This window comes from Macaca thibetana, chromosome 2 (genome assembly GCF_024542745.1).
Source record: "Macaca thibetana thibetana isolate TM-01 chromosome 2, ASM2454274v1, whole genome shotgun sequence".
Classification (NCBI taxonomy): Eukaryota; Metazoa; Chordata; class Mammalia; order Primates; family Cercopithecidae; genus Macaca; species Macaca thibetana.
The window spans coordinates 140,491,043-140,505,168 of NC_065579.1; the positions used below are offsets into that span (position 1 = coordinate 140,491,043).

General features: G+C 49.8%; 1 protein-coding gene across 1 annotated transcript in view; it reads left to right on the top strand.

Annotated features, from left to right (window-relative positions):
* SLC6A11 (solute carrier family 6 member 11) overlaps positions 1–14,126 on the top strand; it is a 122,368-nt gene that overhangs the window by 22,898 nt on the left and 85,344 nt on the right. Inside the window, exon 5 of the mRNA XM_050781470.1 lies at positions 5,424–5,556. Coding sequence (XP_050637427.1) covers positions 5,424–5,556 — 133 coding nt within the window. The remainder of the gene's footprint in view (positions 1–5,423; positions 5,557–14,126) is intronic.

Genomic DNA, 14,126 nt, shown 5'->3' on the forward strand with positions numbered 1-14,126 from the left:
TGAAGCGAGATGGGGGAGGGTGTCAGGTGGTGCTGAGCACAGTACTCACCACTGCCATCTCCTCCCAGTTCCGCTCCTTCCTCCAAGTCTCTTAATAAGGAAGGATGTAGTTTGCTTTTGAGCCACCCTCTTAGCTTCCCCCACTCCTTCCCTCTTGTTGAGTAGAAAGGACATCTCCATGCCTGGCTGGCCTAACACCTCCACCTATGGATTTTCTGCCTTCCACCATCGTAAGGGCCTTCACTTCTTCTCCTCCTCTCTTATCCCCTGTTCCCTCCTGTTTCTGAAATTTCTCCCTTCTTCCATATCTTTCTGGTGAATTAGCCCAGTTACACCAACCTGAAAGCAAAACAAATGTGGATCAAACAACCCTTGTACCCTGTGGCCCCTTTAGCTGCTGCCACCTCTCCCTAACTCATCGGAGCTAAACTTCCTGAAGGAGCCACGTGGCTCAGGGTCTCACCTCTCATCTGCCCCCGACCCAGTCTACTCTGAGATCAAACAGTGGCTCTCCGGGCCTCCCCACTCCTGGTCCCAAGTCCCGCAGGCATTGCCCTCCCACAAGGCTGGCCTGCAGCCTTTGCAGGTCGGCTACTTGCCTGCTGGAGATGCCCCTTCCTCTGCCTTGAGGATACCCCCTCCTTGGGTTGCTCCCCTGACTTTCTGCCCACTCCTTCCCTGCTTCTCCAAGGGCTACTCCCTTCCCTTTGCTGCCTTAAGATGTTGGGGTTCTGGGGGCTTGGTTGTAGGCCCCATCTTCCCCCTTCTCTGCTCTCCCGCGATACTCTGAAGGCTGAGGGCTCAGGTATGAATTCCCTGTCTGCATGTCGTTTCTGGGTGGCATTCAGAGACCCAGTAGCCTCTGGGCATTGCAGCAACCTGAGTGTCTTGCCAACAGCTCCACATCATCTTATCTAAAAGAATGATTGGCCATCATCTCTTCCTCTGTTCCAAGCACCACTTCACTCCTGCTCAGCCTAAAGACCCACCCTACCCATCCAAGGATCCGTGGTGTGAACCTGGTGTTAGCCTAGCCCTGGCTCTTTCCTGCCGCTGGCTGCCCCAGGCAGTCACCTTGTTCCTCTGCTGCTCTCCAGCCACCCATTCCTCTCTAGTACTATTCCCTTCCCTATTGCTTGCTCAAGTGGAGGCAAACTCCTCTGCCCCACCCTGACCGTTCATTCTTCCCATGGCAGCCACAGTGTTCTAAAACGCACATCTGATGGGGTCTCACCACTGTTGAACACTTCCCTAGGCTTCTGTCACCCGCAGGAAGAAGCCCTGGCCCCTCAGCAAGGCTCACAGTCTAGCCCCTGCTCCCCATGTGGCCGCCTCCTCACCCTACTTCTCACCCAGCCCAAGCTGCACTCACCTAGCCCACCGTGCCCTTCTTTGGCCTTGTGGTGTTCTTCCCAGCCTCCTGGCTTTTGCCCTTGGGGGCCTTTCTCCTGCATATGCCTCCTCTTCTTTGCTAACTTTCCTCCTACCCTTCAGGACCCCCAAACCCCCACTCTGATACTGATCCCCACAAGGGTCTCCTGCTGTGCCTGGGAGCTTCCCCCACCTTTCTCTGTGCCCACCCTCTCCATGTGCTGCTGTTTCCTTATCTGCTTTCTCCACTAGACCACAGGCTCTTTAAAGACCCCCAGGCTTAGCTCCGTGTCTGGCACACCGATGATGCTTTCGTAAGTATTGTTTAAATAAATTACTGAATGTGTGAATGCCATGTTCCATATACTCCTCTCTCCTAGTACACAAAGATATGTAAGACAGCTTTGGGGTGTGCATTTACTGTAGCTTTAATTTGTTAAGAAAGGAAAGTGGTGGGTGATGCTAGGGTTATGGAGGAATCAAGGCTGAAAGTGTGGGCTCTGGAGCCAAGATCCCGGGGCTCAAATCCAAGCTCTGTTTCTTGCTGAGGATGTGAGTTTGGGCAAGTTACTTCGCCTCTCTACACCTCAGGTTCGCTGTCTTTGAAATGGTGATGATAACTGTGCTCATCTCAAGGACTGTGGGGGAGGGTTAGATGCATTCATGCTTGAAAAGCCATTGAAGGTAGGTATCATTATTCCCATTTTACAGATGAGGAAGCTGAGACTCAGAGAGGTGATGCCGCTTCCCCGAGGTGGAGCAGCTGGTAAGGAGAGGGCTGGGATTTGAGCAGCTTCTGGGTGGAAAGCTCCAGATATACTACTCTACTATGGCCTGAAAAGGGTGCTTCGTGAAGAATCTGCTGTAGGGCCTGGCGCATAGTAGGTACACACTAAATATTACTCATGTAAACGGATCCCTCTGCAGAGACCCATCTAGGCTTCAGCATTTCCTGCTCCCTTAACAGGGTCGGGGGAGGTCTGTCTCTGGGTCCTTTTTGGCCAGGGTGTTGGCAGCAAACTCTTCCTTATTCAGACCTTTCTTCTGTCCCAGCATTTCATGGGGGAGGGTCATTAAGAAAGCTTTTTCCCAGGAAGAGCTGTGCCTTCTCCAAGTCTCCGGAGTTGAGTGCCCCAGCCCCCATCCTCTCAAAGGCTGCCCTTGTGGGTTTCAAAACAACCCTACTGCCCTACAGGCTGAGAACCTGGCCCCCGAGCCCCCTTTCCTTTAGAAACCAAAGGTCCATTCCTAGTTAAAGTCAGCGTTGGTAAAACCTGAGGAAAATAGTTTGAGGATGTTTTCAAACAGTGTCTGGTAAAACAAAAGAGCAATTCATCCTCCGTAGCTTTTAGTAATCTGCTTCCCATTCTGGGAATTAGATTGTTCAATTAAGCGAGAGGGTGCCGGAGCAGGCTGCATGACTCAAAAGTTTGCAGCATCCACATTGTGGAAGAGAGGGGATCTGAGCCAGCTTGTGCCTGGCGGGCCTGCCCCGCTTTCTCCCTCTGTCCCCATGCGGGTTCCAGTTTTCAGGTCCCAGGTTCAGAAAACAACTACTTCAACAAGAAGGCACGTGTGTGTGTACGTGTATGTGTGTGTGTGTGCGCGCGCGTGTATGTGTGTGTGTGTGTGTACATGCATATGTGCATGTGCATACGCGTGCATACACCCCGGCTCAGTAGGGACCTCGTGTGTTCCTCCAGTGACAAGCTCAGCATCTCGAGTGGGCTGGTGCAGAGTACACCTGGGCTGTTTCTGTCAGCAGCAGCCCTGATTCCTTCCAGCTCTGGGTTGTCCCTTGTAGTTCACCAGCTGATGGGCATTGGGGATGCTTTGGGTGGCCGTGTGTAAGGCAGGGTAAGCCCACACAGCTCTTAATCTGGGCAAAGGAGAGCCAGTAGGTACCCTGAAATTCCTGCAGCATTTTGGGAGCCAGTGTGTTTCCCTGGGGAGAAAGTCCATCCCTTCGGTAACTTCTCAAGGGATCCATGACTTCCTCCCTCAAACCCCTCTCCTCCTCCCTCCAAAAAAAAAAAGTTTAAAAATGATTCGGGTGGCATTTGGAGATCACACCTTCATTACCAAAAACTCTTCTTCTGTAGTGCTCAAGCCTTACTGTGTATGAGAACTCCTAGGGGAAATCACAAAGTGTAGCTCCCTGGGAGCCACTTTGCAAAGGTTGGGACCCAGTGGGTCTGTGGGGGTGCAGAAAGGTTTGTATTTCTGGCAAACCTTTGGGATCAGGGATCATGCCCAGGGATCATGCTCGGGGACATGCTACTCTGTTATACTCATAGATTCTCTTAAAGGCCTCATTTAATAAGGCCTGTAGTTTTAAAATGAATTAAAGCCAGAGACTGCTAAGACATAAGAAGCAAATAAAATAACAATTGTTATTATAATTAAATGGCTGCCTCCTTTCCTTCATAAATAACTGGGACCTTTTTTTGGTCTACCTTATTCTAGTAGAGAGCAAGGGCCATATGATGCTTATCTTTTTTATCCTAGGGTCTGATATAGTGCCTGGCACTTAGTAGGTGCTCAGTAAATGTGTATTGTATTTCAGTGGATGTTCCCACTTCTCCTGGCTAAGGGTATGAAAGCTGATTTCCTTTTGAGTAAATCTATGACTGCACACAGTCTGATTTTGTTTGGGGGCCTGCCTGATTTCTCTGGCGGGGCTGGGGCTGGAGGGAGCCTGTAGACCAGTGCTAATTGGTGTCATTGAGTAATTAATGCAGAATCAAGCCCTGAGCGGATTCCCAGGGAGACAGACACTGAGGGTGGCTTTCATGCTTGGTGGGATGGGAGCTCCTTTCTCAAAGGACGTTCCCAGAGTGCCGAGGCGACTGGCTTGGTCTGGTGGGGGTTGGTTTGGCAGCCGGAATGGGATTCGTGGAGCAAGCTTGGAGAGGGGGTTTGTGTTGGTGCCATAGTTCTGCACAATATGGAGTGTGGCGAGTTTGACTTTAAAGGAACACAAACCCCAGGCATGGGCTCTGAGAGCCAGGCCTGCGTCAACTCTGAAGAATTGATGGGTTCTGAGGGAAGTGAGCCTGGTGGCATTAGCTTAGCTCACCCAGAGTCCTCCCTGTCCTGTGGCCTGGGCCCTCTGGGAAGCCTCTACACTTTGGCATGATAGTCAAGGCTCCCCCTGGTACCACCTCTGCTTACCTTTCCTGCTGTTTCCTTCTGATCCCTGCACCCCAGCTTGCTGTTCCCAAAGCACACCATCCTCTACTTCTGGTCATGCCGTTCCTTCCACCTAAAACCATCTCCACTTCCTTCTTCTTCTGACCAAATTCCACTTACCTTTCTCAATTTGGCTCACATATCACTTCTTTCAGGAAGCTCTCCCTGACCCGCTGTAGCAGTCAGGATATGTTGGGTTATGCTGCAGTAACAAATGTCCCCAAAGAGCTCAGCAGCTTCAAGCAACAAAGTTATTTCCTGCTCAGACTATGTCTCTGACACAGTAGCAGATGGTCACTCAGGAACTCAGGTTTTTCAAGGCTCTATCTTGACACATGCTTCTGTAATGACAGCAGAGTTAGGGAGAAGAGATGATGGAGAACCATACCCCCAGTCTCTGGAAGCTTCTATCTGAAATGGCACGTGTTTTATTGTTGGTCAAACAATGGTCAAAGCAAGTCCTATGGCCCCCCTCAAGTTTGTCAGGGCAGGATGTAGGGGCTCCCTTCAGGGAGGAATATAGGATATTTATGGCTGGTAATATGATCTCCTGGGAACCCCAAGGTAGGCTGGATGCATCCTCCATCAGAGCCCTTTCCATGCTGTTCTTGTACTACATTTGTAGACTTGCCTGTCTTTTTCCCCAGAGAGTGAATCCATGATCCAAGGTCCAGAGGGCTGCGTCTTGTTCCTCTCGGAGGCCCCATGTCCTCCCCAGAGGAGACATTTGGCCCATGGTGGACGTGGGTGAATGAGCACATGGGCCAATCCCTGCTCCTCTGCAGCACTAGCTTTGCTGAAGATGGGCCAGCCCCAGCCCCAGCCCCAGCCCCAGTGACTCTCCACCCTACCTTCTGCAGGCGCCGGGTCTTGGCCATCTCCGATGGGATCGAGCACATCGGGAACCTTCGCTGGGAGCTGGCCTTGTGTCTCCTGGCAGCCTGGACCATCTGTTACTTCTGTATCTGGAAGGGGACCAAGTCTACAGGAAAGGTAAGAGGTCAATCTTCAAGCAGCTAATCGTGGCAGGGGAAGGCATGAGCTCACAGATGACCCAGAGAATAATGTGGAGTTCATGTTGCAGAGGCTAGCACTTAAGTTGGGAGGCGGGAGGAACACTGGACCAGAGTGAGCTCTACCCACCCTCAGCACTTATTGGCCGCCCCCGTTAGGACAGTTCAGTTTTACCTTCTGAGCCTCAGTTTGCGCATCTATGAAATTATAAAGCCTTGCCCTGTCTGTCTTATTGAGTTGAGAGTTATACAAGGTAAGAGGGTTAAAGTGCTTTGAAAATTGGGAAATGCTGAACTACTACAAGGATTCTTTGGTAATGAAGACAGGGGTTCTAGGTGTGCCTGAGGGCAGGTGATGCTGGCTGCCTCCACTGACAGACCCCAAGATCTCAGGGGTGTATTCCTCCCTCACCTGGAGTCTGGAGGAAAGAGAAACTGCTTCATCTTGCAGCCTTGCTGTGTCACCTGCACCATGCAGTCTCCCGGGTTGCCGCCTCACCAGGGAAGAGAAACTGGAGGAGGCTAGCTTTTAACTGCCATGGTCTGGGAGTTACACGTGGCTCTTCCACTCACAGGCTGTTGGCCAGAACCTGAGACACGGTGTCACCTACCTGAGACACAGTGTCACCTACTGCACAGGGGCTGGGAAGCAGAGGGGACCATGGGGACATTTGGGGAGTGAAAATGCTGTGCACTGCAAGGATCAGTACAGAGGTTAGAAACTTGCAGCCAAATCCAACTCACTTCTGTGTTTACTTTAAAAAGGCGGGGAGGGGAAGAATTCGTTGACAACATTTAAAAATCAGGATATTTCATGTGGAAAAAAAAAAATCTGATTCTGGCATCCCTTGGAAAGTAAGATTTGGCAACCCTGGACTTGCCTGCCCACACAGCGGCATGTGTTTGAACTGAGCAGCTGCCACCTCCTTCCAGGGAGCTCTGGTTGGCCACAGTCCCCACCATTCCCTATCGCCCCCAATCCTGTGGCTGAGTGTCGATGCCAATGGTTTCCTCATTTTGCTATTCATTTTTTTCTTACAAAAAAGGGGGAAATGAAGCATCTCTTATGCCTGGGTTGCACTGACCACATCCCTCCTTGCCTGCCTCCTTCCCATAAGCCATTGCTCATAAACTCTAAGTTCTTGGCTGGGGCTGCTGCTGGAGATAAAACCTCCAGGGAAACAGGAACTTAACAATTCTGGGCCCTTTTCCAAAAGATGTTCCCCTCAGCTCCCACAGTGGTGGGTAGGATGAAGAAGAAACTGCTAGAATGTTTGAGGTGGGCGGATCTGCAGGAAGGAAGCCAAGGTGTTCCGTGCTACGGGCTATCTGGAAGCTGAGGGTGCACTTAAAACAGTCACACAGATGCAGAGGGACCGCAGAAAGTAGAGCAGAGATTCTCATGTCCCTGCAGCCAAGGTGATTTTGCTTATATTTGCTTTTTGTAGTTTGTATCATGAAGAAAATAGGATTTTTCTTTTTCCAACTATAAAACTGTGTCATTATTGATCTACCTCTTCAGACTCCACACACAGTCTCCCATCGTCTTCCTTGCTGCCTCTTCCAGGAAAAAAGCTGGAGGGTATAAGAGTAAGGATTCAAACCCCAGGTCTGTCACTCTCTAGTCGTGACCTTGGGCATGTCGCTCCACTTCTCTGAGCCTCAGTTTCCTCTTCTGTAAGATGTGATTGATAAGTGAGCTTACCACCACATGAGGTGGTTGTGAGGATGAAATGCAAGGAGAGTTGAGTATGGCCCATGCTCAACAGAGAGAGTAACTAATAGTAAATGCTGACTAAGTGGCAATCTTTAAAAATCTCATTATAAAGATAATTCAAGTCGTTGTTTCTGAGTATTTACTATATACTTAGCATTATTCAGCAGGTTTCTAAAGATGAATAAAACACAGCCTCTACCCTACCCAGACAATATATGAAAGTGCTTCATGAACCGTGAAGAGAAGGGAGGAGGTATCATGGTTGGTATTATTACTAATTCTGCTATGGTTACCACCTCTTGGGAGTTGACACAGAGGCCTGTGGGGCTTGGCGGGATGGCGGCTGTGCGTGGGTGCAGGAAAGGTTGCCTGCACGAGGCTTGTGTATAGACATGGTTGGACTGTTCCAGGACCTCATATGGCCTTGAGCTGCAGGCCCCAGACTGTGGGCTGCAGCAGTGCGGTTTCGCTTAGCCAGCAGGAGAAGACTCAGTCCGGTAGTGGGGCCCTTTGCTGCTGACTGGGCAATTAAGTCTGAGCGCTGGAGAATTCTAATGCAAAGAACTGAGTTCGACGAAGGGCCGACAGCTAGGATCTCAGAGATTTCACAAGAGGCTTATGGGGAAGGCAAGGGAGTGAACACTTATCCACTGCTTTCCACTCCCTGGCATCTTGCAAGAGCTACAGATCCTCACAGCCTGGCGAGCTGCTGCCTCTACCTTACCAGTGGAGTACCTGGGGCTAAGGGAGGGCGGGCAGCCTGGCCATCGTTGCATAGTGACCCTGCTTCAACACTGACCCCAGGCAACTCCCTCCTTGCCTCCCCCTGGACTCTCAATTAAGATGTAGAACATTGTGTTGTTTTGAGTGGTGTCTTTTCACACATCTTCCCTGAACCTCATTTTTCTCATCTCTGGTAGGAGTGGTAGTGATGGCAGCATGATAATTATCAGTAGTAATGGTTAATATTTATGAGTGCTTCCTTTGTGCTTCTCATGCCTACTCCATTTAGGCTTTGAACAGCCCCATGAGATGGGGGCTGTCGTTATCCCCATTTTACAGATGAGGAAACTGAGGCATGGAGGGATCAATAATTTGCTCAAGGACCCTCCAGTAGGAAGCAGAAGACTGGGATTAACTTCCAGCATTGGGGACCATGCAGTCCATGTCCTGGATATACTGTCATACCTGTCATCTGTGATGGGGGGACTATGGTGATTTTCTTATGGACTGGTTATGAAGAGGTATTTAATGAGATAGCACATAGTAGGTGCTCAAGGATTATTGGCTGCAGCTCTTTCTAAATGGTGCTTTTAAGGGAAATGCTGAAACCAGATGAGCCAAGTAAGTATTTTCCTGAAGACTGGGTTTCTCCTCCAAGTGTCCTGTGCCCAAGGCCAGCATTAGTATCCTGGATGAGATGCAGTTTGCTGGAGCTGTAAGAATCCTTAGAAATGGTTTGGTTCACCTCTGCCCTTATTTTATGGATGAAGAAACTGAGGCTCAGAGAGTGGAAGGGCTTGCCTGAGGTCACATAGTGAATAAGTATCAGGCCAGGAGTGACAGCCTGGTCCCCAGTTTCCCAGCTTGTTATGAATGATGAGGTTCTGTGGGGGCACATCTGAAAGTTTAGAGAAACCCCGAGTCCGTGAATTGATAGGTAGGCTTTTCAGGGGAGGATCTGGCACTTTTGTTCCTCTTTACGACTTGCTTCACTTTGGAGACGAGCCCAGCACCCAAAGGTTTTTTTGTGTTCTGTACAAAAACAGCTAAAAATAAAACATGGGGTCATTTGAAACTTCCCAAGTGGGCAGAGGTCACCCCTGCCCCTGGCCTGTGGGAACCTAGCCAGATCCTTTTTCACGAGGCTGTTCGAATAGGAAGAAACCCATCTCCCAGCTATTGTCCAGCTGCGACTAGCTTTGTGTTCCCTCTTTATCTCTTCCCTGAAGTTCCAGCTTGCTGCCCATACTCAAGCCTCAGCACAAATTTCCATTTATAATAAATGTTCGTTAATTCAAGAAAAAGTCCCCAGACCCCACCTATCTCCAAGGGATATTAAAACAATATCCCCAACTTTAAGTCAATTCAGTGAGCATTTCACCTGCTCAGGGAGGCAGACACTGTAGACCTGGCCTTTCAGCAGGTGGTTCTGTGAGGATTTGGGATCAGGTCATGAATAAGTTGATCTGAAATGGGGCTATAACAACACCAGAGGTGAAGTCCTAGAAGCACTGGTGTTAGCGTCTCCCTGCCGGGACAACATCCACACATGTTCTTCTCCACGAACCCCCTTGGGCACCTCCCAGTATGCCTCACAATCTTTTGACGTTAGGCATGTGGGATTTCCCCCAACCTCGGGGTCCGATGAGCAATCTGTTCGCTCAGAAGCAGTTGTTTTAGTTCTTGCTCTAGACACTACTGGAAATTTCAGAAATCTCCTATTTAAAAAAAGCCTTTCTCAATTGTGTGTTAAGTCCTGTGAAAACACGGGATTCTAAAGTGCTTGCTTTCTTCAGGAGAAAACTTCCAGACTGTTTGTATCTTCTGGATGATGCAAAGTTTCAGTTTGGATAATTGGAGTGGGGATAATTGAAATTAAGTGACCAGAAAGTGGAGACGTCTTTGTGATTTTCCTATGTCTTTGTTTTTTTCATCAGTTGAATCCATCTTGCCCATTCCTGTCACCAGCTCCTTCTCCTGGTCTCCTGGGTCTGAAACCACTCAGACATGTTGGATACCTCTCATCCAATTATTGACCAAGTCTATTTTTGTTTAAAAAGAAAAACACCAAAAACATCCTGTCCTCTCCATTTTTGTTTCCCACCCACACATTCAAGAAACATTGAACCTTCAGTAGTTCCCTAGTACCTCCAGAATGAAAATTGCCCTTAGAATTTCCCGTTTGCACAAACATTGCAGACATGCAGAATGATAACAACTGAAATGCTTTATATTCTATGAAACAACAATTTCACATAAATTCAGAATTGTAAACTCTATCTTAGGCCAAAGCATGCACAGCAATATTAATGTTTTGTGATATTTTTCTAGTATCTCTGTGCATATTTGTTGAAGCCAAAAAAAAAAAAAAAAACCTTTTCATTACTGTGTGTCCTTCTCTTGTGGTTTTGGTAAGCTTTAATCTAATCCAGGGATTGGCCAACTATGGTTTTAGGGCCAAATCCAGTCTGCTGCCTGCTTTTGTAAATAAAGTTTTAATGGAACACAGCCACATCCATTCACCCACATATTATCCCTGGATGTTTTTGTGTTTCTACGGAGGCAGCGTGGAGTAATTGCCGTAGTGTGGCCCATAAAACCTAATATAACTGTGACCCGGCCCTTTATAGAAAAAATTTATGGACTGATGGTCTAATTTATTAAAATAATTTATGCAAACAAATTCTCACTTAACAAGAAGCTAATATGTAAATTGCTATCACCCAAAGTGTGAGCTATTTCAAATATTAAAAAGCAACATGATGGTTTTCAGTGGAGAGCTTTTCTAAAGGATCCTTAAAAATTTCACTCCAGCCTTCCAGCCCCAAATGGGATATTTCCCATGTCCACATGTTCACTTGCTAGAGAGGTTGCTCATTCACTCGCTTATTCATTCACTCACCCAGCAAGTGTTTACTGTGTACCTGCTACACCAGGCACCAGGCTGGGGATTCTTTTCAATGGCCAGTGAACCAGACCATGGGGCTTACCATGGGGTAGAGAGATGGAAGATAAACCAGCAACATAAGTACAGTGAGAGGGAGCATGGGGCTGGGAGAGGGAAGCATGAGGGCAGGTGTCCTCCTCAGAGAGGTCAGGGATGGCCTCTGTCTGTGATGAGAAGGATGGGACGGGGCCAGTGAGTGGCACATGTGAAGTCTCAAGTGGGAAGGACCTGGTGAACTTGTAAGGCAAAGCAAAGTCAGTGATTGAGAAAGATGGTGGCATAAGATCAGAAGGGAAGCGGTGGGGGTCAGGCATTGCTGAATTTTTTCTAAGTGCATTGGAGAACCACTGCAGGTGTTCCAAAAGGGATAGCACAGTCTCTTTTCATCCCTGCAAGCTGGCTCTGGCTGCTTGTTGTGAATGGACTGGTGGGGAGTGGTGGGGCTGTGGCAGGGTGTGGCCCTGTTAGCATAGGACCAGGGAGGAGGTGGCAGGAGAATGGAGAGAGGTGGTCAGATCAGAGGCACCTCTCAGGGTTTCATCCTTGTTCTTCAGGGCCTGGTTCCATATAAGATTTTGAGACCTTGCTGTCCTTTGCCTTTTGAACAGGCGTGGCTGACCCGACCTTTGGCCCAGACACTGCCCTTGCAGACAGCCACCTCCACCTAGCAGACAGTCGAGTGTCCCCCCACTCTGCCCCTACACCCTCCCCAGCTGGCTCCTGTTCCTTGCTCTCCCTACTGCCTGGTTCCTTCTTCTGTCCTTCTCTTGGTGGATGATTTATGGATTTTTCCCCCTCATTTCCTGGTCTCCAAGAGCAGTGGCTGGGAGGGGAGGGTGCTGCAGAAACAATTCTGGTCCCTTCCCCGCCTCCTCCTATTGCCACTTTAAAGGAAGCAGGATTAACTGGGATTTTAAGAAGAATCATGCCTTTTCACTGCTTTGGGGCTCTGTTTTTATTCTTTTCAAAGCTCTAGGACACCAAGGCAAGGAAAAAAAAAAAAAACACACACACACAGACAAACAGACACACTCACACAGAAACAGCTGCAAAGAGCCTTGAATTGATTTTTTTCTTTCCCTTCCTTCATTCACCCACAAGTAGAGGAATTGGAGGTGGCACAGGACTCTTAAGCAGATCATGTCGTCTGGAGGATGGTCATTGCAAGGCCGAGGCCTGAGTGGCACCTTCTTCCCTCCAGGCCCTGCTCCAAAGCCTTAACTCATTCAGTGCTCACAACAACCCTATGCAGAAGGTGTGAGGATCATCCCCATTTCACAGATGAGAAAACAAAGGTGCATGGTGCGTAAGCCTTAAGATCACAATGGGGGGATGCTGTCAGAGCCCATCATGGCTTACCATGGGGTAAGCCAGCAGGTCTTGGATCTGCAGATGGAGGCATTTCTCAGAGGGGCTGCAGGAGGCTCCTCCCCTCCCCTACTGCTACCAAGGTGGGCTGGAGCACCAGCGGGGAGAGCCATCAGGAGCCCCACACAGAAAATTTATTCTACAGGAGCACCCTATTAAGTGTCTAATGGCTCAATGAGGCATAAAGCAGGAGTAGAGGGGGGCTGGGGAAATAAAAGGAAGGGATGTGTGAAAGAGCAGAGGACAGGCCCAGGAAAGGAACTGGGCAGCGCTGTCTCTGGGCCCTCAAGTGGCCTTTGTTGCAGTCTCAAGCGAGAGGAGAGCTGCCTTGGTGGCAGGACTCTCTCAGGGGCCAGGACTGATGTCTGCATTCAGAGAGGAAACTAGAGCGTTCATGAGATGCATGCAGAATGCCTGGGCGGCCAAACAGGAGAGCCCCTGCCCCGGGGCCCTGAACCCGAGGACACCGAAGCTGCCATACCGTTGGGAGCACTTCTCACACCACTGTGGTTTGGGGAGAGCGGTAGATTGTGACATTAAGTCAAAAGAGTTCAGCATCTTGATTCAGCCCTTTCTCTGGCCTTGAATGACAGGGCTTCACCTTTAGCAGGAACCCTGGCAGCAAGCAAGCTTGGAAAGGAGGGAAGTTTTGCGACTTGGTAATACCGTCTTTATTAAAGCACAAAGGCCCCCCAAAGTCCCAGTGATTGCTGGGTGGGAGGGGGTCCTGTGGCTGGCGGCCTGGAGAAGGCCAGAAGTCCCAGTGGCAGGGGCGGGCAGTGATGCTGCAGTTAACCCTTACCGAGCCCCTCCTGGCACCTGGTGCCTGTGCAGTCCTGTCCCTGTGCACATGGGTCTCCCTGGGAAACAGGAAGCCACCCTCCTGTTTGGCAGGCACCAAATATTCAAAGTGGCTTTGCTCTCAGTGCAGGATGAGGCACAGTGCTTTGGAAAACTAAGCCAGAAACGAGTGGGGAATTTGTTTTGTGTTTACTGAATATTAGCTCTGTGCTAGGTGCTATGGAGAATGGTAAAAGAATGATTAGCTCTCAAGAATTGGGGAAATAAGAGAAGATGAGGCACAGATGGTGGGGGGAGTGGAACAAGCAGGAGCTGGGAGTCGGGAGCCCTGCCCCACCACTTGCCAACTGTGTGAGTTAGTGTGGGCCAACCAGGGCTGTTTTACCTCTCTGGGCCTCAGTTTCCCCTTCTGTCAGGGTTAAAGCATGACGCATGCAGTGACAGTGGAGTGTTGTTACTTGTGAAAGAATGAGCCCAGGCTGGGATGATTGAGTCAGGTGAGCCTGGCAGCCAAGGTGGGCTGCAGTGAAGAAAGATACCCTGGGGCCAGCATGTCTGGGCAGCTCCAGGCAGGGGGACCTGTGAGCTGCCTTGGACAGATGTGGCAGGAACAGTGATGAGCTAAAGCTCAAAGGGGCATTTGAGGTAGCAGGGAGAGATAACACAAGCCTGAGACTGGATGGCTAAGCCGCAGCTGGCATGTTGCAAGGGCACCCCCACTTGCTGTTGCCTGCGGGCAATGACCCACTTGCCCCAGTGCAGTCAGGATTGATGTGGAGCTGGGTCCCCCTCCAGAGCACCTGCCAAGGCCACCCCTCCCCTCCATCCCTCTTGCCACCCGTGTCAGTTGGCATCCAACCAGAGAAGCAGAACCAGTAGGAGATACAGAGGAAGAGCTCGAGTGGAGGAATTAGTAACTGTGGGGGCAGGCCATCGGGAGGGGTAGGCTGGGACTCTCCACGCAGCTGAAGCTGCTGTTCACAGGCAGAACTTC